At 41.3% G+C, this 23,555-nt stretch overlaps 1 protein-coding gene across 1 annotated transcript in view; it reads right to left on the bottom strand.

Annotated features, from left to right (window-relative positions):
- PKN2 (protein kinase N2) overlaps positions 1–23,555 on the bottom strand; it is a 2,214,272-nt gene that overhangs the window by 1,153,658 nt on the left and 1,037,059 nt on the right. The window contains exons 9-10 of the mRNA XM_044085632.1: positions 12,038–12,181; positions 11,884–11,959 (exon numbers count right to left, since the gene is read on the bottom strand). Of these exons, the coding sequence (XP_043941567.1) occupies positions 11,884–11,959; positions 12,038–12,181 (220 nt within the window). The remainder of the gene's footprint in view (positions 1–11,883; positions 11,960–12,037; positions 12,182–23,555) is intronic.

Below are 23,555 nucleotides of genomic sequence, written 5' to 3'. Positions count from 1 at the left end.
TAGTAAACAATACAAAAGTAAAGCAAACAACCATTTTTAGTTACCAGCAAATACTCCCCATAGGTAGTAAAGGGTAGATGTCCTAGGTAAATACCAGAAAGTAAGAGAAGGAGGAGGGAGGGTAACCTGGACTGCAGCAGTGTTTACACTCGAACATCTACATTTATGGTAGGTACAAAACTGTACTAGGTTCATCGTGTTACACTGCTGCAGTCATTACACTTGGGTGGAATCCCAAAGCTGAGGTAGGGAGGCTGGATCTATAAGCCATTAGGGGTGGCTATAAGGCCCTGCAGTACAGCAGTGGCAAAGCCTGCTCTGGATTTGGAGTATAAAGGCAAATGGTAATGTTTGGTGAAGGTATGCACAGAACTCCATGTTGCAGCTTCCAAAATATCCTTGGTACGTACTCCTCTGAGGTAGGCAGTTGAAGTGGCTGTTGCCCTGGTGGAGTGAGATCTAATGCTACTAGGTACAGGTTTCCCATGGTGGGTATAGCAGAAATGTATACAGTGTCCTGTCCATTTTGAAATAGTCTGCTTTGAAATGGCTTTTCCCTGTGCTCCTGCAGCGTATGCTACCAATAATTGCTCAGATTTTCTGAAAGCTTTGGTTTTTGTCCAAGTAGAAGCGTAACTGCCTGTGAATGCCCAATGAATGTAGTAGTCTCTCCCCTTTGTTCTGTGGTTTTGGATAAAAAGTTGGCAAGTGAATAGCTTGGTTTAGAGGCACACCTGATACCACCTTTGGCATAAACGTAGAGTTGGCTCTTAAGGACACCCTGTCCTGGTGGAAGATGAGGAAAGGTTCCACTGCCATTAGTATCTGTAATTCTGAAACTCATCATGCTGATGTTATTGCCAGTAGCAGAGCAGTTTTCCAAGAGATGTATTTTAATTCTGCTGTGTTAGCTGGCTAGAAAGGAGGTAACGTTAATTTTTCCAAAACAAAGTTGAGGTCCCAAGTAGGTGTAGGTGCTCTATGGGGCGGTCTTATGTTTTTAGCCCCTCTGAGGTATTGTTTGAGCAAAGGATTAGAAAAAATTGGTGGATCCGTGTTGTAATGAGCAGAGAAAGCGGAGGCGTGGATCTTGATGGATGAAAAAGAAAGGCCCTTGTCCATCATCTCAGTTAAGTATTGTAGTATCTGAGGATTGTTTGGGACTAGAGGGTCAAGGCTGTGCGCTTGGTTCCAGGCACAGAATCTCTTCCATTTGCCCGAGTATGCTTTCCTGGTGGTAGGCCTTCTGGCCTCCAGAATGACATCCATAACAGCTTTGGAGAGAGGCACTGCTTGCTTGACTAAGGAATTTTCCATGCAGCTAGGTTTAAGGTCTTTAGCTGGCTGTGAAGTATATGTTTGTTGTATTGTGTCAGCAACTGTGGAATTTGTGGTAAAATCCAGGGTGGTTCTTGTGTTAATTTCTTTAGGATTGGGTACCAGTGCTGGCTTGGCCAGTCTGGTGCAATCAGGATAATTTTTGGCTCTTACTGCCTGGCTTTTATGAGTACCTTTGGAAGGAGAGGTAAAGGTGGGAAAGCGTATACTCATGTTGAAGGCAAGGAATTAGTGGTATAACTGTTTCCAAACGTTGACAGTGTTGAGACCATACGCTCTTTAGGTACCATTGTAGTTTCCTCATATGCAGTCTGGCATATGGAATTAGTAGTATGCAAGATGCCATGTAGCCCAAGGCCTGCAGAATTTTTCTTGCAGGGAGTTGGGCCTTTGTTGCCATTAATTGAAAATATTGAGTCAGTTGTCCTTGCTTGTCTGGCGTGAGATAAGCCATCTGGGCCGTTGTGTTCAAGCTGGCACCCAGGAATATTATCTGTAGTGAGGGCACTAGTTTTGATTTCTTTTCGTTTACTGTGTACCCCAGGCAACTTAATAAATTTTTTGTGTGCGCCAGATGTTTTAGTAGAATGTCCTTGCTCTCTGCTTGAATCAGGCAGTCGTCCAGGTATGGGTAAATTTGAATTCCTTTTTGCCTACAACGTGCAATTACTGGTGCCAGGCACTTTGTGAAAACCCTGGGCGCAGTAGATAAGCCAAAGGGCAGTGCAGAGAATTGATAGTGCATTGAACCAACAAGAAATCTGAGGTATCTTCTGCAATTTTGTCTGATAGGGACATGCAGGTATGCCTCTTTGAGATCCAAAGTCATGAGCCAAGCTTTCTTGCCCAGCATGGGAAGAAGCTGCTGTAGTGTCAACGTCTTGAATTTCGGAACATCCAGGTAAGTGTTTAGTGTAGAAAGGTCCAGAATGGGTCTCCAGGTTTTGTCTTTTCTGGGAACCAGAAAGAGTCTTGAGTAAAATCCTTGTCCTTGTGTTCTTGTAGTGGTACCTTTTGAATAGCTCTCATGTCCATGAGTGCTGTAATTTGTTTTTGAGCCTCTGCCCCTTGATTTGGTGGCAGATTTGGCATTCCTTTTAACCTTGGCAAGGTGTGGAAATGGAACCTGTAACCTTGAGATACGATGTTGAGAACCCATTTGTCTTTGGTGATGCAATGCCAGTTGTGATAGAAAAGTGCCAGTTTTCCTCCTAAGGGGGCTGCCAAGAGAGAGCTGTTTGGCAGCTGTAGTGGAAAGTCATTGAGGTTGTTTTTTGTAAAGTTGAGGCCTGTCTTCCCCTTCTTTCTGGCCTGGTGTGCCCCATTGTCGAGGCCTGTAAAGACCTTGTGTCTTGGACATCTGTATCTGCCCCTTTGAGGTCTATCTGTGACGGGAAAGGACCAATTCTTTGTTGGCCAATTTCTGCTAAAACGAGGAGGCTGGACCTGTAAGAAATCTTTCGCCGTTTGCATAGATTTTGCCTTATCCTCCATCTTCTTTAATACCTCCTCTGCCTTAACTCCAAACAACACATCCCGCTGCAAAGGTGCAGCCAATAATTTAACCTTAACATGATCTGGTAACGTATGTTCTTTTAACCAAGCATGCCTTCTAATGACAGAGCCTGTAACTGCTGCACTACAGGAGGCCTCTAAGGAATCAAACCCACATTGCAAAGTATGTTTTCCCACTTGTTCAGCTGCATGCAATAAATCCTGCATTTCGTTTAAATTAGGAGGATCTGATTCTGGTAGCATCTTTTGTTTCAACTGAGACATCAAAAATTGCTGACATTTTAGCATGTGAAACTGGCAATTCAAGGCTCTCATTGCTAAAGTTGCAGACATATAAACCTTTTTTTCCCCATCTGTCTAATGCTCTGGAATCTCTGTCAGAGGGGACTGTTTTTTTTGCTGATGAGGCCTTAATCCCTTTGGGTCCCTGAGAAATTGTTTCACGGTCAGCAACAGGGCTTTTGTACAGACATTTGTGAGAGTCAGAGAGTCAGGGACTCTGTAATATCTATCAGGTTTAACTGGGGCTGGAGGTAAGGAGTCCGAGTTCAAACTGGATTCAGTGTACACATCATCAACAATGTCTAAAACTGGTGGAATAGCAAGGGGTCTGTGTTGGAGCAATAAAAGGAAGTCTCCGAGTCTTTTCTTGGATTCTAAGAAATCCTGGCCTTCCCAATGGAAATGCTCTCTCATGGTCAGGTCTCCCCAAATGAGTAATCCTCAGGCGGAGAGGCTGATGGAATTGATTCCTCAGCATCAGAATCCTCATAAGGGGGTAAAGAATATCCTAGGTCTGAGGAAGAGTCAGAGGAGAGGGACACCAGGTCAGAAGATTCATAGTCTGCATCCTGCCTGGGCCTTTTATCAGGAGGGGGATGGGACCCCCTGATCAAAGTGATCAGGTCCTCGGCCATTTTTAGCATCTGTTACTTAGGCATGGAAGCCTGTCCTGGAGAGAGTTGTGTCTGTTTCTTTGCTTTTAAGGGGGTCTTAGATTTAACAGAGGATTTCATAGTTTACTGGGTAGGTCTGACAACACCCTCTGTAGCTGAGGAATGCTCAGCTACTTCGGTTTCCTCTGTAGGTTTAGGATCGGTAAACTGAAGGCCTAGAGCGTCCGAAGGCCCAGCCAGCTCCACGTGGGAGTTGGAGGCGGTCTGTGGAAGCGGTCGTCAGGGGCTGCGTAGGTGCCTCGCTGAAAACCGGAGAACCGGCGACCGGCCTAGAAGAGGCCTCATCGTCCGTTTTGGGCCTCGGATGCCTGTCCTTGTCCTTGCGCTTTTTATGCATTGCGGTCGTCAGAATTTCCGACGGCATGGTATAATTGAATTTTCTACCAAAATAATGTCGGGCAAAATCAAACAGACCTTTAATAGTGCGCTTGTTAAACCTAGCACAAAACCGACAACCAGTGACGTCATGGTCAGGGCCTAGGCATGGAGTACAATAGGAGTGGAAATCCTTATGAGGTATTTGCTTCCCACAAGAAATACAGTTATTAACTTTTACTGACATCGGTCTTAGGCAAGAAAAAGTTTCCCCAACGGGGTATTTAGCTTTCTTAGAAGACTTCAGTACTGGATTCGGAATGAAAATCTCAGGAGTCGGCCGACCGGCACTTGCGAACTGCTTCTGCTTCGGGCACCGCTCGGCAAGAAAGACTGAAGAAAATGGCGTCGGCTGCATCTTATATACCCCTGTCACACTGACGTCAGGGAGGAGGCGACAGCAACCGACGCCGGACCAAGACTTTGGAACTCTGGCCGATTGCATGACCGCCTGACGGCAGGATAACCCAAGTGTAATGACTGCAGCAGTGTAACACGATGAACATCTAAAGTTACAGCTGCTGGATCGGGTTTTGGAAGAGTGTGTAAAAACTTTAAAAGACTGAGAAACTTTTATAGACTACCTGCCTTTTTAGGAGTAGATGGTGGACTGTCAGGAAAACTGCAAGCAGTAACCCACATATCCTCCAAGGTAGGCAAAACTAAGGGAATGGGTGCAGATTCTGTTAATTCCTTCTGTAACAGCTCATAGCAGTTTCTCAGGGACTGAGACAGCTCAGTAACTTTCCCACTGAAAACACTGGCACATTCTAGAAATAGTCTCAGAGAATGAGAAATTCTCACAGGGAGAATCAGAAACTGAGCTCTCCTCAGAGTCTGAATCAGAAATCTGAGGAGAAAACCCTGCATCTGCTGCATAATCATCCTATCAAGACTCAGAATCTTGAATCTCTTCAGGAAAGAGGAGCATTTTTCTTTCTATTACCAGAAACTACTTTACAAGAAGGATCAAAAACCTGATTTAAACTTTGAGCCAGACACAGTAAACTACTCCTGTCTAAGGAAATTTGAGGAGTAGATACATGCTTAATCTTCTGTTGCTTCTTGAAGGAAAAATTGGGTCAACAGTGTTTTTAGTGGCAGCAGCAGCTTCCCTTGGGATGGGCACAACATTCTGACACAGAAAAGCCTTCCCTGTTCCCTATCCCTGAACAGACAAGAGTGGTTCTCCCTTCCCACTGAGGGCCCCCAACAGCCACAGAGGATGTGATAAGTTGTAGGTGCTACACCAGAGTGATATGGGCTAAAGATGAGTGATCTGAGGTACAACAAATGGCCATAGCACTCACCTGCAGCTGAGGAAAACTGCTAGCCTGCTGTGTAGACAAAGCCCGTTTGCTTAACTTTTTCCTTCTGGGCCTGGAAAGAAGGAACGACTGTGGGACAGTCCATTTGTTCCATGGTCAAGCAGAACATGGTGGCTCTTTCCCAGGGGAAATAAAAGCAGCAACCATCTATCCACAACCCCTTTTCCCATTTTTGCACATGGGGTTGGAGTGTCACTTCAACAGTAACAATCATCTAGAGCCAAGATTTACACAGTCTGATGGCTAGCCTTGCCGCGGTAGTCCTTCCACACCACACTCGCATCTACAGACAATTTAGAGTGCCCAACCCACCTGGTGCATTTCTTTGGAATGTGGGAGGAAAATGAAGCACCTGGTTAGTTGAACAAGCTTTTAAACTGACAGGAAAAAAAAAACAAAAGAGTGCTTCTGTTTAAAAGTACAGTACAGTGTGAGAGTACATTAAACCACAAGCTCTTGGCTTTAAAATAAATTTCCTGCAAAGTATAAACAATAAGCAAAATTATTAAAACAGAAATAAGTTCCCTTTGGGGAAAATTATGTCCAGCAAAAAAATCAGAAAAGGCCTACCGTCAATCCTCAAAAGCATCAGAGGAGCATACTCTTCAGCAGCAGTAAAGCTCTGAAGGGCTTGGGGCCCAAACTCATCTTATTCAGCTCTGCTCAATCTGCCTGACAGTTTAGGCACATAGAAGGTGCCCTGAAGCTTTAGAAGCTGTCTGGGTGTTATACCTTTGGCAGGATATAAACTATATAGCTAAGGTTTCTGAATTAATGATCAATATGATAAATATTCAATGGTGCCTGGGCCGAAAGGGAGTTACTTGCAAAATTTCTGGTTTGTCCTTCTGGATCTTCAGGAAAACATTTGGGATCAGAGGGAAAACACATAGGAGCTCCACCCCTCCCAGTTGAAGGACATGGCATCTGTCCTCCAGGCCTGGAGACAAGGAGCCCTGCAGCAGAACAACTTAAGTTTCTGTTCTAGTTGGAAGCAAAAAGATCGATCTGAGGTGTACCCCATTTATGAACCATGCCCAGAAAGACCTCTCTGTGCAACATGAGCTCGTGGTAGTCTGCTCTGGATCTTCTGAGACTGTCTACAGAGACAATGCCTGCAAGGACAGCTTTCATTTTTATACCTGGGGTGTTAGGAAGGGAACTTCTATTTAAAGAGACACCGGAGATGTCCACCATTGCAGTTCATACTTTAGAAAGGGCAAGAGAGGGATTTTGAAGTCCAAGGATGAAGTATAGAGACCAAAGGGACTTTAAATATGACGGACTCTTCCTCATGTGAAATATGGCATAAGGCACCATCAGAAATGGAGCTGCCATGTATCCTAGGTCTTTTAGGATCTCTTTCTCTCTCTCGCTGAAATTGTAGATAGAGGGAGCAAAGAATGGAAATAAGTAGGGAGAATTTTCTCCTGAGGAAGGAAGGTTGTCATTATCAGGGTACAGAGTCTGTAATCCATGAGGGTGACAGAAGACTTCCTTAGGGTGAAAGTGAATTCCAGTCTTTCCAGAAGAGACACTGTGAATTTGAGATCTATCATCATGGTTTACCTTGAATGAGAACTGAAGAAGGACGTCCAGGTAGGGGATAATTTGTATCCCCTAGGTTGTGCAGAAGTCAAGAGATGGAGCTAGGCACTTAGTGAAGACTATGGGAGCTGTAGACATGACAAAACATAAAGCTGAGAACCAAGTGTCATGAGATGGAAAAACTGAGAAATTTCCTGCAGTCCGGGTGCACAGAGATTTACAGATATGTATTCTTCAGGTCTATGGTGACTAGAAAGGCCTGAGGAAGGATGATGTCTGGACTAATAGCATCATGACGAACAGAACTTTCAAAAATTAGTTGAAATAAGACAAATTTAGTATAGTTCTCCATGCTTCCTCTTTCTAGGAGACTAAGAATAGTCTTGAGTAAAAGACCTTTTCCTGGGTAGTTTCTATAGTCCTCTGAAAGAGAAGCTCTTGAAGCAAAAGGGGGGGGGGGGGTAAGAGAGACTGACTTATAGGAGGGGAATAATTCTCCTCTGGGATGGAAGCTCTTTCCAAGACATTTTGTTACCACTTTCTAAGATGGACAAGACCCATTTGTCCTTGGTAATAAATTCCCAGGCATGGAGGAACTGACAGAGCTCACAGAGAAAAAGAAACGTGTGTACCAAGGTAGAAGGGAGGAGGCAGAACAATAGTCAGTTAGAAGTAGGCTTGTCTGGAAAGGAGACATTTCTAGGCTTGGAATCCCACTGAAGTTTTTCTTGAAATCTTTTCTTAGAAAGATTCTTCCCCTTTTGATAGGGCTTTTACTTCCTACAAGCAAAGGCAGTGGGTTTAAAGCAATAGCTCCTCTGGTCTAGGAAATGAAGAAAGAAAAATCTGCTTAATGTCCTGCACGACATTGCCTTTTTCCAGCAGGGTTTTGAAAAGTTCAGCAGCAGAAGGGGCAAAAAGGGGGTCACGAGGTAGAGGCGAGTCCAGAAGCTTGGCCTTGATATTCTGGTAGTGACTGAAGGCGAAGCAAAAGAAACAGACTGATGGTCGAACCTGTAGCCGCAGCCCTACAGGAAGTTTCTGCAAGCATTACAGCTGCATTTAATGGAGTGCCTGGCTATCTGTGTGGCATTGTTGAGCACAGAGATAACCTCAACGTAAGACTCAAGTTCACATTTTTCAAATTTAGCCAGTGACTTATTCAAGTTTCCCAAAATGGATAATAAATACTCAAATCATTTGTGTTGGGTAGTTGATGGCTATGAAAGCCAGGAAATATAGACTTTTTTTTACCATACCCGTCCATCGTCCTACTGTCTATCAGATGGCAGTATACTAGATGGAGGGAGAAGATTGCAGGGTGTGCTACCAGATATTTGTACAAGAATTTCATGTCCTCAGGCACTTTGTAAAACCTGTCAGATATCTTAAGTGCAGGAGGCTATAAATCTGGATTAGAAATGGAAGCAAAAGCATTCAAAAAGGATTCATGGACAGGGGGGTACACTTAAAGGCTTACGGACCGCAACTTGCAATAACCTGTAGTACCTTTTCTGTAAGTCTAAGACCTGTTAAGTGTCAAACTCAAACTGTTGTATCATTCTGAAAATGATTTCCACAAAGAAACTTCTTCTGCTGGGGAATATGGCAATAATGTATACTCATCATCTGAGCAAGTTGTCCAGGAGTGTGTATTTGGGAGGAAGAGGCCAATGAGTCCTCATCTAAATCAGATTCCTCCTCATCCTTTAAGAGGATTCATGCTGCTTTTTCAAAGGGGGAGGGACCAAAGAATGGGAAGAGAGAAAGGAGGAAGGCTTCAAAGAAAGAATGGCTTTACATAAGCCATTCTGTCTTTGAAGAATGGCTTTATAAAAGCTTTGAGAAAAATCAAGCCATTCCTTCTCCTTGAACATCTGTTGTGGAGAGACATGTTTAGTTTTTTGTTTCTTCTTCACAGTGACATCTGCTCGAACAAAGTGAGGTAGTGTGGAACCTTGTCAGACCTTGATAAGGGAGCCAGGTACCTTTTCTCATACCAGGATCTGAGGTATGCCCTCTGGTCTCTCTGAAATTATCTTGGGTTCCCCCTTCTCTCCCCAAGTGGACTGAGATTGAGTCTCAGGCATATGAGCAAGAGACGCCATACTGGCCTCAGGTGGGGTAGTGGTAGCAAGTATTGCCACAGAACTCAGACATACCATGGATTATTGCAGCATCACAGCAGGTATGTCCATGTTGGACTGGGATGGAGAAGCATCCTGTTTCAGTTCTTTGAACTTTTTGGGAGCAAGTGGGATGCCTGAGGCCAAGGGTTCCACCATTTTGGAAAGTGCATTTCCTTTCTCTTAGCTGACATGAACAAATCCCTTGGCAGTGATAGTGGCACACAATGCGGCATTCAGACAGACTTCAGCAAAGTATCTGTGTTCAGACTGGTTTCCAAGATAGTTTGAAGATTCTACACTCCTATGTCTGCTTATGTACTTCTACGCCCACAGTCTGTAGTCATATAACAGAAGTATAAAATCAAGGATTTTTTTTACCTCGCTTTAGTACTAAGGTTGGGTGTCAGGTTACCCTTGGCAGGATAACTGCATCATCAGCGACCTAAGGAAGGGCATCTTAATAAACACCTGATGAAAAATTCCTGTTATTCTGAAAGCTTGATTAACTGTAAAACCTATGTTGGTCCAATGGTCCAATACAAGGTGTTACCTCACCTTTGCGTTCCAGTGCTTTTGCTTTAAAACAACAGTTGGTGCAGAGGGTTAAAGTTGTAAGCTGCAGTTCCTATGGTACAGAGTTTGAGCCCCTCCACCCCCATTTGCCTACTGTGCAACCTTAAACAAGTCACTTAACCAGACATTGCTCCCAGGTCACCACTGAAAAGGGACTTTGTGCTCAGTGAGCCTACCTGGTTAACAAATAAGTAGTATTAGTATTATCTCACTTCTGTGTTGCAGTGTTTTTGTTTCAAATCCCTGTATGTTTTTCTTGGACAAAAGATTACCTATAGACCAACTGAATAAAATCTTCCAATAAATGCAATGTTTCAATAAAGATAATATTTTCAGGTAGATCAAAAATCCTGTGAGGGAAACAACCTCTCACATATACAAATTCTCTACACACACAGTCAGAAGACCCTTCCTCATACCTTTGCAATTCTAAGATTTATGTATCTGTGTACTATACAAAGATTCAGGATACTCCATTGAAGGCCCCTTTTACTTCAGCATGGTTTCTTGTATTAAACTGAAGTAACCCCTCACAAATGTTTTACAGTGGAAGAAAGACCACAGTGAGACAGTGGCCAAAATGGACAGTTATGGATGGCCTTTCCTTGTGAAAACACTACAAAATCTGCTAGGCTCATCTGCCACTCAACCCCCTGGATTCAACATCATCACAGAAGATGCCAGCTTAGATACTGATAAAAGTGTCTTCTTCTGGTAGCACTGAGATTAGTAAGACTTTCAAGTCTTTAGAAAACAATCATATCTCTATTTTTTGGGCAGTACATTTCTTAGAAAATTAAATGGCAAAGTGGATATACATTTTAATAGCTCTCCTACAACTTTTACAGAGGATTCTCCTCTACCAGTATCCACCACCTTATCTTTTTTCTCATTTGTTAGACTTCCAAGAATTGATACTTTAAAAACTGATGGCACTTTAGAGAAAGAAGCAAAACTTCAGACTTCTGTGGTAAAAATGGATTACAATCTACCACAACTACAACTTAACCACATTCTCTTTACTGACTTTCGATAAAAGGAAAACTAATGCAAGACTCAAAAGAAGAAATTATTCCAGCATTAAAGGTGGATATGAAGCAGTCAAAGCAATGGGAAGAGCTGAGAAAAGACCACAGCAACACTAATTTTTAAGGGAGCAGTGTGATGCGTCTTTACAGGTACAAAGGGGGCAGTCAGTGTACCCTATACTTGTCTATTAAAGCAGAACACAGGAGGATAATGTTTTTTCAATCTAGATGATATCCCTTTAGATGTCAATTGTACTAAACAGAAAATGTTTTACTTCTGATGCTACATGAAGATCAAAGGAGAGGAACATGTCACCCAAGGAGCCACCATCCTAGATTACCAATTCACTCTGCTGTAGAATGTTGTCTATATTTCAAGTTGGAGGTGATTTTTTTTTTAACCAAATGCAACACTACTCTTTTTGGCTCTTACATTCTCCATTCTCACCCTTCCAACTGCTTTCATATTACACCCTGTAAATATAACTTGCACCATCTGTAGATGATCCAACCTTTTATTACCCCCAAACATTAAACGTTCTCCACAGCATCACCAGACCAGTCTCCTTATTCTTCATATGTACAAAGTCTTAAATTCTACTAATATATAGAGCTTTGAATACGACATTGGGTCTGATCTCCCCTTTGACCCCAATACACATTAAACCCATGTTTTCCCAAAACGGGTTTTCAAATGCTTATATGTGTACTTAGTTTGAAATGATATACCATGTTTCATTCTTTTACTATGCTTTCTTGTAATCCTGTGAATGTATACCTGTATGGATTTACATCCCATCTTTTGGAGCTTTTTTACCTGGGTATCTGCTGAAAATGGGTTCCCAGACCCAGTCAAACTTTCCTGGTAATCAAATGTCAAATAACTAAATAAATAAATTAAATAAATCTGTTTTTTCTTTGCATAATATTTTTTGATACTCGACCAGGATAAGCTTGAAGAAGGTCCATCACAATCTGTGCTCTACCCTGGTCAAGAAATGGAAAATAAAAAAAATTAAGACTCTGCCATTGTAGACAACTAATCCACTCTTACAACTAATGCGCAAGTATTTGTATGAGTAGAAAATGTTACCTTGCTGTTTGGAAAAAATTTTCTTCTGTCTCTGAAGTTTTGGTCTTCTTTCAATGACAGGGTTGAAAAATGTGACCTGAAAGGACAGTAATTACTGTAAAATTCAAAATACTATTTAAAAGTATATACAGCATAGCTGAATGAATCACCTTACCTCAGCAAAAAGAGTACCCTGTGGTTCAAGATATAAGCACATTCCATGCCGCTGATTGTCCAAGAAGTCCTCCAATCTCAGAAACTTCACAGCACACAATGAGCGCCAATCACGCCAATAAATGGATATCTCTAATTCTCGGGACTATTAAAGCAAAACAGCATATCAACACAAAATTCCTTTGGGTTTTTTTTTGAGCACCTTGTGAAAATTTTTATCCTTTTGTTTACATACCGAGTAGGGAAAGTTTTCTGAACACTTACCATAAATCTAGATCTCCAAGACATGCTCCTGCAGTAAACAAACCATACAGGCCTATCTTTGTCTCAGAGCCTGGCCAGACTTCCTCTCATGCTTACCTTGATGAATCATTATCCTTAGTTTCTTTATCAGTTACTAGTGATAAAGGGAATAAGTGACTTTTTTCCACACCTTTCCCTTGCCTATAGACACACACGTGAAGAACTGCCTCAACTCCCCTAACTGTGCTTCACTTACTCAAACACAATGAAAGATTACCCTATTACTAATCTGCTTAAGCTGTCACTTTTTCTACCTCCCCCATATGCAACAAGTCAACTGTAACTCACTAGAAGACATTCCTGAATAATACTTTCAAATGATCCAAGTTAGGATTCTAAACAATCACCTGTTAAAAATTAAAGAATTCCAGTGCTGACAGCAACTCTGACCTTTATCTCAAATTCATGAAAAAGGCAGCGTTCTATATGTATACTGGATCTTACAGTGAATTTGTAAGACAACAGAGAAGTGGTGGACATAGTCCACCATGGTTTTATGAAAGGGAGATCCATGTTGAGTAACTTGGTGAGCTTCTATGAGAACATAACTGTTCCATAGATCTGGGTTTGTGCCCTGGATTTATCTTTTTTGGATTTGGCTAAGGCTTTTGACAGCTTGTCACATGCAGTTATTTTGAAATGATTACTTAAGTACAAAATTAACAGCTATACCATAAGGTGGATTGGGAATTGGGAAAAGCCAGAACACTTGCTCGGAATGCTTGCCTGTAAATGCTGGTGTTCCTCAAGGGTCAATCCTTAGTCCTATTTTATTTAACTTTGTTCTCCCTACCCTTCCTAAGAATAACCAATTCTGGGGTGTATAAATAAGCAGATGACTAAAATAGGATTTATGTTACAAAAATCTACTGACGTAGATGTGTTAAATCACTATTTACAGTCTTTGAGCTGTTGGGCAAGGGAATCAGGTTTGTCGTTTAGCACTGTCAAGTGCAAAATTATCTATTTCTTAAATAAAATTACCAAACTTCTCATACATTTAATGTATATTCCCTTTTTTAATTTCTCCAACTCTTTTGGGTTTCTAATACTATGATGCGAATGGACCCCGTTATTAAGTCAAACTACGATTAAAGTTAATGAAATTAGCATTGTTTCAATCTTTGATGTCAGCAAAAAGCACTCTTCGCAGCACCCGCAATGTGCCCAGTAATGACGACTCCTGCAGAAGGTACGGGGTTACATGTATTGGTAACATATCTAAATACAACTGTAGATTCTTTTTTATAAGACCCATTGCTCCTAATACTATTGGAACTATCTGGGTATATTTCTTCCACACTGCTTGTTTCTGCCTGCAGATCCTGATATTTAAGACTTTGTCTCTCTCTAAGCAAGACAGTGTAGTGACTGGGTGTGGCGATTTCAATGATTAACGCTACTTGTGTCTTTTCCTTTCATGGACCATGATATCCGGTTTTCTAGCATCTATCTTTTGAACTGTTGGTAATGGATGATACCATATGACGTAAACATCATTTTCTATGATGATTTGTGGCTCATGTTTCCAGTGTTTTTCCACCACTTCAGTACTATAATGTTTGCACAATCCTCAGTGCAACAGCCTTGCCACATTATTATGCCTTTCAGAATACAGCCCTTCTGCCATTAGTATGTTACAACCAGCAACGAGGTGCGTGACTTTCCAATTCGGTTTTATAAAACCTGTAACAAATGGACAACCAAAGGGAAGATACACACTAGTAAACCAAAAGTCCTTCAGTTGCAGTTACCAAAACGGCTGTCCCTCCACAATAAATGAAATATCACAATATTAATCCACTTTATATTCCAATACCAAAGCAAGATTTAGCGCTTTCATATCCTAAACAGGAAACCTCACCAGAATCAACAAAATGTGTTTCCTCTCCATTTAAATAATCAAACAAGCACATTCATTGGTTAAAAACCAAGTCAAACAAACAATGACACAAATAATGTAATATACTATACAAATTTGCATTTAAATATTCATAAAAATTCCGTTTAAATAAAACAATTCCAAATTTTAAAAGGAAATGTAGAAAAGTATGTAATAATCATTTCAACTTAACCGCTCTCAATTTTAAAGCTGGTACAATAGAGGTATGATTGTTGAATCTTGGGAAGACACAGGCATTGAGGCGTAATTGCCGCATCAATTCCCTAAATTCAAGCCTGGCTTCCCAGTCACCTCCCCCGTCATCATGTTTAACACACACTAAAACCCAAAATTTGAAATCAGCTCTATCACAATAGAGAATGTGCCTAAATAAGGCATTGGTGTCTTTTCTTCGAATAATGTCATACATACGTTGGTATATCCTACACCTTAAGTTCTTCTCGGTTTTACCCACATAAAACGCCCAACAGGCGTTACAAAAAGCAAGGTAAACCACTCCTTTGGTAAAACAGGTGTAGTAACCAGAGGTCCTTAATGTCAAAGCCCGACTGGGCAGATGTACCATATCTACATTAGCTAAAAAGGTACATTGGGAACAACTTCCACACCTGTGGGTTCCCCTTTTTTCCACCATGTCACCATCCCTGTGTGGCTTCCTTTCAAAAATATCTAAGATTATAATCTCTCCAATAGGTAGGTATATTGCAGCCATTTACTGAACACCCCAAGTCTGTTTTGGCATTCTTTTAAACATGTCCCAAACACTACTAATGGCCTTCTTTACCCAACTTGTATCCCGATTAAAAGTAATAACTAATTGTGGTACACGAGAGACAAAGTGTGCAGGACATGCTGTATTCCCTTCCGTAGTATTAATCAATCCACCATCCAAACCATGTCTAAGAAGTGGCAAGCACTTTGTTTCCCACCCATTGAGAATTTTAATTGATTTTGTAAGGTCCTCTGGATAACCTCTTTGTAAAAACAAGGTTTGAACATAGTCCAATTCCTTAATTTATCCTTTTCTGATGTCATTCGTGCTATCCTGACCATCTGGCCCTTTACTAGGTTTCTGTTTTGAAAGAAGGGGTGGTTACTGTCATAGTGTAAATAGGAGTTGGAAAAACATTTTTACTATTACACCTGTGATGTATATTTGTGGTTTAGGTAATCCTTCCTAATACAAACATCCAAATAATGAACCTCATCAGTACCAGAGGTATAAGTAAAGGCCAGAAACTCTGTGGTCTGATTTAAGAACTCCATAAACTGGGAAGGCAGTTCCTGGGGACCACCCCAGACGATAAAAATATCCAAAAAATGAAAATATCTATAAATGTGTTCCTTAAAAGTGGATTCAAAAACAAAATCTTTCTCCCAGTATAACATAACAATGTTTGCAAATATAGGGGCACAAGAGGAGCCCATAGCAACACTAACTGGTGATAGTATTCCCCCTGGAAGTACAAAAAATTGTTTTTGAGAACTAACTCCATATTCCGAAGTACTAATCTGAAGTTGTTGCCTAATAAAAAATCAAATTCCATTAACATGTACTCAAACCACTCCAAACCTGTACCATGGAGTATAACTGAAAATAAATCCTTAACATTAACTGTCAGAATTTTCATCGTAGTCGAGCTGACAAAGTTTCACGAATCAACTTTGGAATTTTTTTTTATATAAATGCATTTTTTATGACTATTTAAATGCAAACTTGTACAGTACTTTACATTACTTGTGCCATTCTTTGATTGACTTGGCTTTTAACCAATGAATGCACTTGTTTGATTAAATGGAGAGGAAATGCATTTTGTTGATTCTGATGACGTTTCCTGTTTAGGAGACAATAGCGCTAAATCTTGCTTTGGTATTGAAATAAAGAGTGGATTAATATCGTGGTCTTTCATTTATTGTGGAGGGACAGCCTTTATTGGTACCTGCAACTGAAGGACTTTTGGTTTACTAGTGTGTGGTTTTATAAAACCTACATTTGTCTGTTTCTCCCACATGTTCAATCAACTTTGTAAACCAGCGTGTATGTAGCCCCATTATCTTGAGCAGGCAATATTAACCTTTCACATCTTGGTTTGAATTTGCCTCTCCTTAACCATTCCTGCATTCGTTCCGGATCAACATGATGTTCTTCCAGAAGTTATCTATATATTTATGCATTTTCATGCCTTCTCCTCTGATCCTTCACCTTATATTCTTTCTTTTGTTTTTTGGCACATTCAGTTGCTGCCTGCTTTTTATCTACTTCTGGTTTGATTTCCATTCCTGCTTGACGCTGATATGCTTCTGCTAGATTAAGCAGAGAAGTCATCTTAGATTTATTCTCCTCATGTTTCAAAACTTTCACTACGTTTGGGTCTTGTGAGGTCAGCAGATATCCGTGGAGATCCATGAATGCAGATCTATACATATAATCAATTTTAAGGAGGCCCATCCCTCCTTCGGAATAGGGAATATATAATCTTGGTATCCACTAATTTTTTATAAATTATTTGGTGAGCATGAAGAATCCTTCGTGTTTTCCTATCTAATCTATCCAACACATTTTGGGGCCAGTCAATCACTCCAAAACTATAAGTTAGGACAGGGAGAGCAAACTGGTTTATAGCTTGAATTTTCTTCCTAGATGTCAGCGCTGTTTTCAGGATTAAGTCTTCTAAAGTATTCTTTACTAATTTTTTTTTGCATTTGTTCATGTTTTATTGTTGATCCTTCATCAATTCCAAAATATTTCTACACTCCCTCTTGCTCAAGTTCTTTTATATCACATTCTTGTCCCAAATTGATGTTTCCTGGTGCTGCAGTTTTCCTGCTTTAAAGGTTGCTTTTGCACATTTATCAAGACCAAATGACATTCTTATACCATCTGAAAAAGTTTTGACAACTTGCAGTTGTACTTTCAGTTTCTCATCTGTACAGTTTTAAATCATCAACAAAGAGAATATGAGAAGTCTTTACAATTTGTTGTTTTCAAGGAGCCAAATTATAGCCACAGCCTAATATGTTAAGTAGACAGCTTAACGGGTTAAGAGCAAGGCAGAATAGTGGCGGTGACAGAGCCTCACCCTGGAATATCCCCCTTTGAATTTTTATCCCTTGGATAATAATTTATCCTTTATCACGGCTTAATTGCAAAGTGGTCTGCCACTGTTTCACGGTCACTGTAATATAGTTGATCAGTGTAAGGTGTATCTTATACATTTTTAAGTACTCTTTCTATCCATGAATGTGAGATTCTATCAAATGCTTTTTGTAGTTAAATCCATGCCATACTTAAGATTCTCCCCTTTTTTACAGTTCTCCATTATGACTTCACTTAACAACAAATGATCCCCTGTTCCATATGACTTAATTTTATTACCCTTTTGTTCTACTGCCATAATTGATTTTTCTTCTAAATAACTATAAACTCTGTCAGCATCAATTCCCGTGTAGAGTTTACACGTCATCAGAAGGCAAGTTATTGGTCTATAATTTTTAAGGTAGCTTGCAGGTTCAATCTTAAGTAGGTACATTGTTTTTCCTGCTGTTAGCCAAGTTGGCATTTATTCAGAGTGCGCAAATAAATGGTTCTTATTCATGGCTAAACCTTCATGCAAAGATATTAATACTTTTAACCAAAAGTTAGGTACTGCACCTGGGCCTGGGGTTTTCCAATTGGAAGCTTTTCTTAACGTTGTTTCAACCTCTCCAGCTGTTACGTCATCCATTTCATATCCTGTACCTTTAAACTTCTTATTCTTTCTTTTACTTCTTCTATCCATTTAGCATTTTTGTTATGTTCCACAGGATCTTCATAGATACTTCTCCAAAATGTATCTTTTTCTTCTTTTTTTGTCAGTCTTTCAATTCCATTTGCCTTGTTTCCCAATTCTCTATAAAACTTTTTTGGGTCATCAATAAATTGCTTACTCTGTACCTTTCCTTTATATTTATCTGCGTATCTAAGTTTTTCCACCTGTGCTGAGATTTTTAGTTTATTTGCAATAGTGCATGACTGATCCTGGTCTGTTCTAATACTGTGCATTGCTTTTATCACGTCTAGCTTTCTTAGTATTTTTGTTGATCTGTTCCCTTTTCTATATTCTTCTAACAGTGACACTTCTTGTCTTAATTGCTTTACAGTTTTCTCTATCCGATACTTTCATGATGGTGTTCGATTTCTCCCATTCCTTTCCCTCACTAAATTGTATTCTTGTGGTAGAAAGTACAGTTGTGTACACTTACCAAACATGTAGATGTTCGAGTGTACTCACTGCTGCAGTCATTACACTTGGGTAATCTGCTGGTAGGTTGCCCTCAGTCGGCCTGAATTCCAAAGTCTTGGGTCCTGCGTCGGTTGCTGTCTTCTCTTCCATGACGTCAGGTCGTCAGGGGTATAAAACATGCAGCCAATGCCATTTTCTTTAGTTTTTCTTGCCCCCAATGTCAGGTGCCACCAAAAAGGTAGCAATATTTTATATATATATATATATATATATATATATATATATATATACACACACACACACACACACATGCATCAATATAAACTTTACCTTCATCTACAAGCAAATACACCACATAGGTTGTAGAAGATAGAGAAGGAAAGATAAACTGTAGAATGACAGGGGGATGGCGGGAGGGTAACCTGGACTGCAACAGTGAATACACTCGAACATCTACATTTATGGTAAGTGTACACGACTGTACTATGTTCTTTGTGTTTCACTGTTGCAGTCATTACATTTGGGTAGAATCCCAAAGCTATGGTTGGGAGGCTGGAGCTAAACAGCATTAGGTGCGGCTATAAGGCCCTGCAGCACTGCAGTGGCAAAGCCTGCCGTGGACTTAGAGTAAAGAGGCAAATGGTAATGCTTTGTAAAAGTGTGAACTGAACTCCAAGTAGCAGCCTCTAGAATGTCTTTGGTTGATATTCCTCTGAGAAGGGCTGCCGAAGTAGCTGCAGCTCTGGTGGAATGAGACCTAATGCCCTTGGGCACAGGTTTACCATGGTGTAAGTAGCAGAAAAGTACAGTTTTGTACCTACCATAAATGTAGATGTTCGAGTGTTCACCCTGCTGCAGTCATCACACTTGGGTTATCCTGTTGTCAGGTGGTCCCGCAGTCAGCCGGAATTCCAAAGTCTTGGTCCGGCGTCGGTTGCTGTCGCCTCTTCCCTGACGTCAGTGCGCCAGGGGGTATATATAATGCAACCAATGCCATTTTCTTCAGTCTTTCTTGCCGCGCGGTGCCCGAAGCAGAAGCAGTTCGCAAGTGCCGGTCGGCCGACTCCTGAGATTTTCGAATTCGAATTTCAAACCGAAGTCTTCTATAAAGCTAAGTACCCTGTTGGGGAAACTTTTCTTGCCTCAGACCGATGTCAGAAAAATTTAGCAATTGTATTTCTTGTGGGAAGCAAATACCTCATAAGGATTTTCATTCTTATTGCATACCTTGCCTAGGCCCAGACCACAACGTCACTTCTTGTCGGTTTTGTGCTAGGTTTAATAAGCATACTATTAAAAGACGCTTTGATTTTGCATGACACTACTTCGGTAGGAAATTTAACTACACCATGCCGTCGGAGCAACCGACTACCGGATAAGGGCAGGCAGCCCAGGCCTAAGCCAGGTGTAAGTAGCAGAAACGGATGCAGTGGCTTATCCACTTTGAAATTGTCTGCTTTGAGATAGCCTTTACTTCTGATCCTGCAGCACAGGACATTAGTAATTGCTCAGTTTTTCTTAGAGCTTTTGTCCTGCTCAAGTAGAATCTTAGCTGTCTGTGTATGTCCAAGGAATGCAGACTTCTCTCCCCTTTGTTCTGCGGATTTGGATAAAAAGTTGGCAGATGAATTGTTTGGTTAAGAGCCACACTGGAAACCACCTTAGGCATAAAAGTAGGATTTGTCCTCATAGACACCCTGTCTGGGTAAAATATGACAAAAGGGCTCTACAGCCATGAGGGCCTGTAGCTCAAACTCTTCTTGCTGAAGTAATTGCTAGTAGCAGACCTGTCTTCCATGATAGGAACTTTATATCAGCGGTAGCGGCTTTTTCAAATGGAGGCAAGGTGAGCTTTTCCAACACATAATTGAGGTCCCATGCAGGTAAGGGTGATCTTCTAGGAGGCCTTAGGTTTTTGGCTCCTCTAAGATACTGCTTTAGTAAAGGATGAGAAAAGATTGGTGCCTCTGTATTGTAATGAGCCGAAATGGCAAAGGCATGGATTTTGATTGATGAGAAAGATGGGCCTTTGTCAAGCATCTCAGTTAAGTAATGCAATATCTGAGGAATATGTGGTTCTGCTGTATCAGTTCCTTGTGCTCGATTCCAATCACAGAATCTCTTCCATTTGTCAGCATAAGATTTTCTAGTACTAGGCCTTCTGGCTTCCAAAATGACATCCATCACAGCTTTACTGAGAGGTGTCGTTCATATGATTACGCGCTTAGCCATGCTGCCAGGTTCAGAGTCTGTAGTTGATTGTGCAGGATCTGATTGTTTTGCTGGGACAGTAGCTGTGGTCTTTGAAGCAAGGTCCAAGATGGGTATTGAGACAAGTTCCTTAGGATTGGGAACCAGTATTGGCGGGGCAGTCCGGGGCAATTAATATCATCTTTGGATTCGCTTGTCTGACTTTTAGGAGGACCTTGGGTAGAAGAGTCAGAGGAGGAAAGGCGTAAACTGATAGGTTTTTCCAACTGAAGGATTGGGCGTCCACTTTCCATGCTTGTCTGTGATAAGTCCTTGTTCAGAATCGTTTCAATTGATAATTTTGAGGAGAGGCAAATAGATCTATGTCTGGGTTCCACCATTTCTCTGTTATCATGCTGAATACTTGTGGATTTAGTTTCCACTCGTGAGGATCCATAAGGTTTCTGCTTAAATTGTCTGCCAGAGTGTTCTGTTTTCCTGGCAGGAACTGAGCTTGAAGATTTATTTGGAAGGTCAAAGCTGTGTCCCACAGTGCCATGGCTAATCTGCAAAGGGGGTATGAGTGTGTGCACCCTTGCTTGTTTATATACCACGACTGTGGTGTTGTCCATCTTTATCAGTAGTTGTCCTGGATGAAGTAAGTCCTTGAAGGCTGTTAGGGCATTTTGAACAGCTAGCATCTCTTTCTGGTTGATATATAGATGCATTTGATTTGGTGCCCATATGCCCTGAATGCATCTTCCTGCCATGTGGGCCCCCCAGGCATAATCTGATGAGTCTGTTGTTAAGGTTTGGCTTGCAGGGGGTAAAGTGAAGGGCCGTCCCATGTTTTGGTGACAGGCCTTTGCCCACTATAGAAACTCCTGTTGCAGGCAGGGGATGAGAGGAATCATTGTTTCCAGACTGTGTGAATGTTGACTCCATAAACTTTTTAGGTACCATTGAAGTTTCCTCATATGCAGTCTTGCATATGGAATTAGTAGAATGCAGGATGCCACGAAGTCCAGAGCCTGCAGAATTTGCCTTGCAGAAGACTGGGTTTTTGTTGCCATCAGTTTAAAGTAAGTAGTCAGTTACCTTTGTTTGTCTGGCGTGAGGTAAGCTATCTGGGCAGTTGTATGCAAGCTTGCACCCAGGAATGTTATTTTTTGAGAGGGTACCAGTTGTGATTTCTTTTTGTTTATTGTGTACCCTAGGCATGCTAGAAGCCTTTTCACAAACGCCAGGTGTCATAGAAGAGTGTCCTTGTTCTTTGCTTGAATGAGACAGTCGTCCAAGTAAGGATATATGTGAATACTTCTTTGTTTGCAAAATGCAATTACTGGTGCCAGGCACTTTGTAAAGATCCTGGGTGCAGTAGATAAGCCAAAGGGCAGTGCAGAGAATTGGTATTGCATTAAGCCAGCCTTGAATATGAGGTATCTTCTGCACGACTGTCTTATTGGGACATGCAGGTATGCCTCTTTTACGTCTAAAGTCACCAACCAAGCATTCTTGCCCAGCATGGGCAGTAGCTGTTGCAAGGTGAGCATTTTGAATTTTGGAATGTCCAGGTATGCATTCAAAATCGATAAATCCAGTACTGGCCACCAGGCCTTGTCCTTTCTGAGTACCAAGAACAGTCTTGAGTAAAAACCTTGTCCTTTTTCCTGTTCTGGTACTGTCTGAATGGCCCCCATATCCATGAGGGACGTAACCTGTTTCTGTGCCTCTGCCCATTGTTTTTTTGGCAGGTCTGGCCAACCATTTGTCAGTGGCAGAGTGTGGAAATGGAATCTGTATCCCTGTGATACGATGTTCAGTACCCACTTGTCCTGGATTATTAACTGCCAATTTTGAGCAAAAATTGCTAATTTTCCCCCTATGGGTGCTGCCAAAAGATAAGTGCTTGGTGTAGGTAGAGGGAAGTCATTGGGATTGCTTTCTGTAGGTTTGCGCTTTATCTCCTCCGGATTTGGAGGTGGATGCGCCCCACTGCTTTGACCTGTATGAGTCTTGAGCCTGGTACATGGAACCCTTAAGGCATCTGGATTTGCCCCTTTGAGCTCTGTCTGACACAGGAAAGGACCAATTTGTTGTAGGCCAGTGTCTATTGAATCTAGGTGGCTGCACTTGTAAGACATCTTTAACAGTTTGCATAGACTTAGCTTTGTTTTCCATTTTCTTTAAAACCTCTTCTGCCTTAATACCAAACAGAGAATCATGATGTAAAGGTGCATCTAGCAATTTAGCTTTAACATGATCAGGCAAATTTTGTTCCTTTAACCAGGCATGCCTCCTAAGCACAGATCCAGTAACTGCAGCCCTGCAGGAGGCCTCTAAAGAATCAAAACCACATTGCAAAGTATGCTTTCCAACTTATTCAGCTGCATGCAATAATTCCTGCAATTTCTTACTTTCTGCACATTCTGAAATCAACTTCATTTTCTGTTTCAGCAATCCCATAACATGTTGCTGGTACTTAAGCATATGAAATTGACAGTTTAAGGCCCTGAATGCCTAGGTTGCAGATGTATAAACCTTTTTTCCCCCATCTGTCCAGCGCCCTTGAATCTCTGTCGGAGGGGGTAGGGTTTTTTGCTGTTGAGGCCATAACTCCCTTTGGACCCTGTGAAATAGTTTCAGGATCAGTAGCAGGGTTTCTAAATAAAAATTTATGAGAGTCAGGGACCATGTAATACCTGTCAGGCTTACTGGAAGCCAGAGGTAAAGAGTCAGGGGTCAGGCTTGACTCCAAAAAAAACATCATCCACAATGGGGAATGGCTAAAGGCTTGTGCTGAGGGAGGAGGATGAAATCCCTGAGCCTCTTTTTTGATTCTGAGAAGTTTTGACTCTCCCAGTGAAAATGCTCCCTCAAAGTATGCAAGGATTCTCCAA

The sequence above is a fragment of the Protopterus annectens genome, chromosome 10.part0 (assembly GCF_019279795.1).
Source record: "Protopterus annectens isolate FY-2018-M chromosome 10.part0, PAN1.0, whole genome shotgun sequence".
NCBI lineage: Eukaryota > Metazoa > Chordata > Ceratodontiformes > Protopteridae > Protopterus > Protopterus annectens.
The sequence above is the reverse complement of the archived record's forward strand: the minus strand, read 5'-3'. Positions and strand labels throughout refer to the sequence as shown.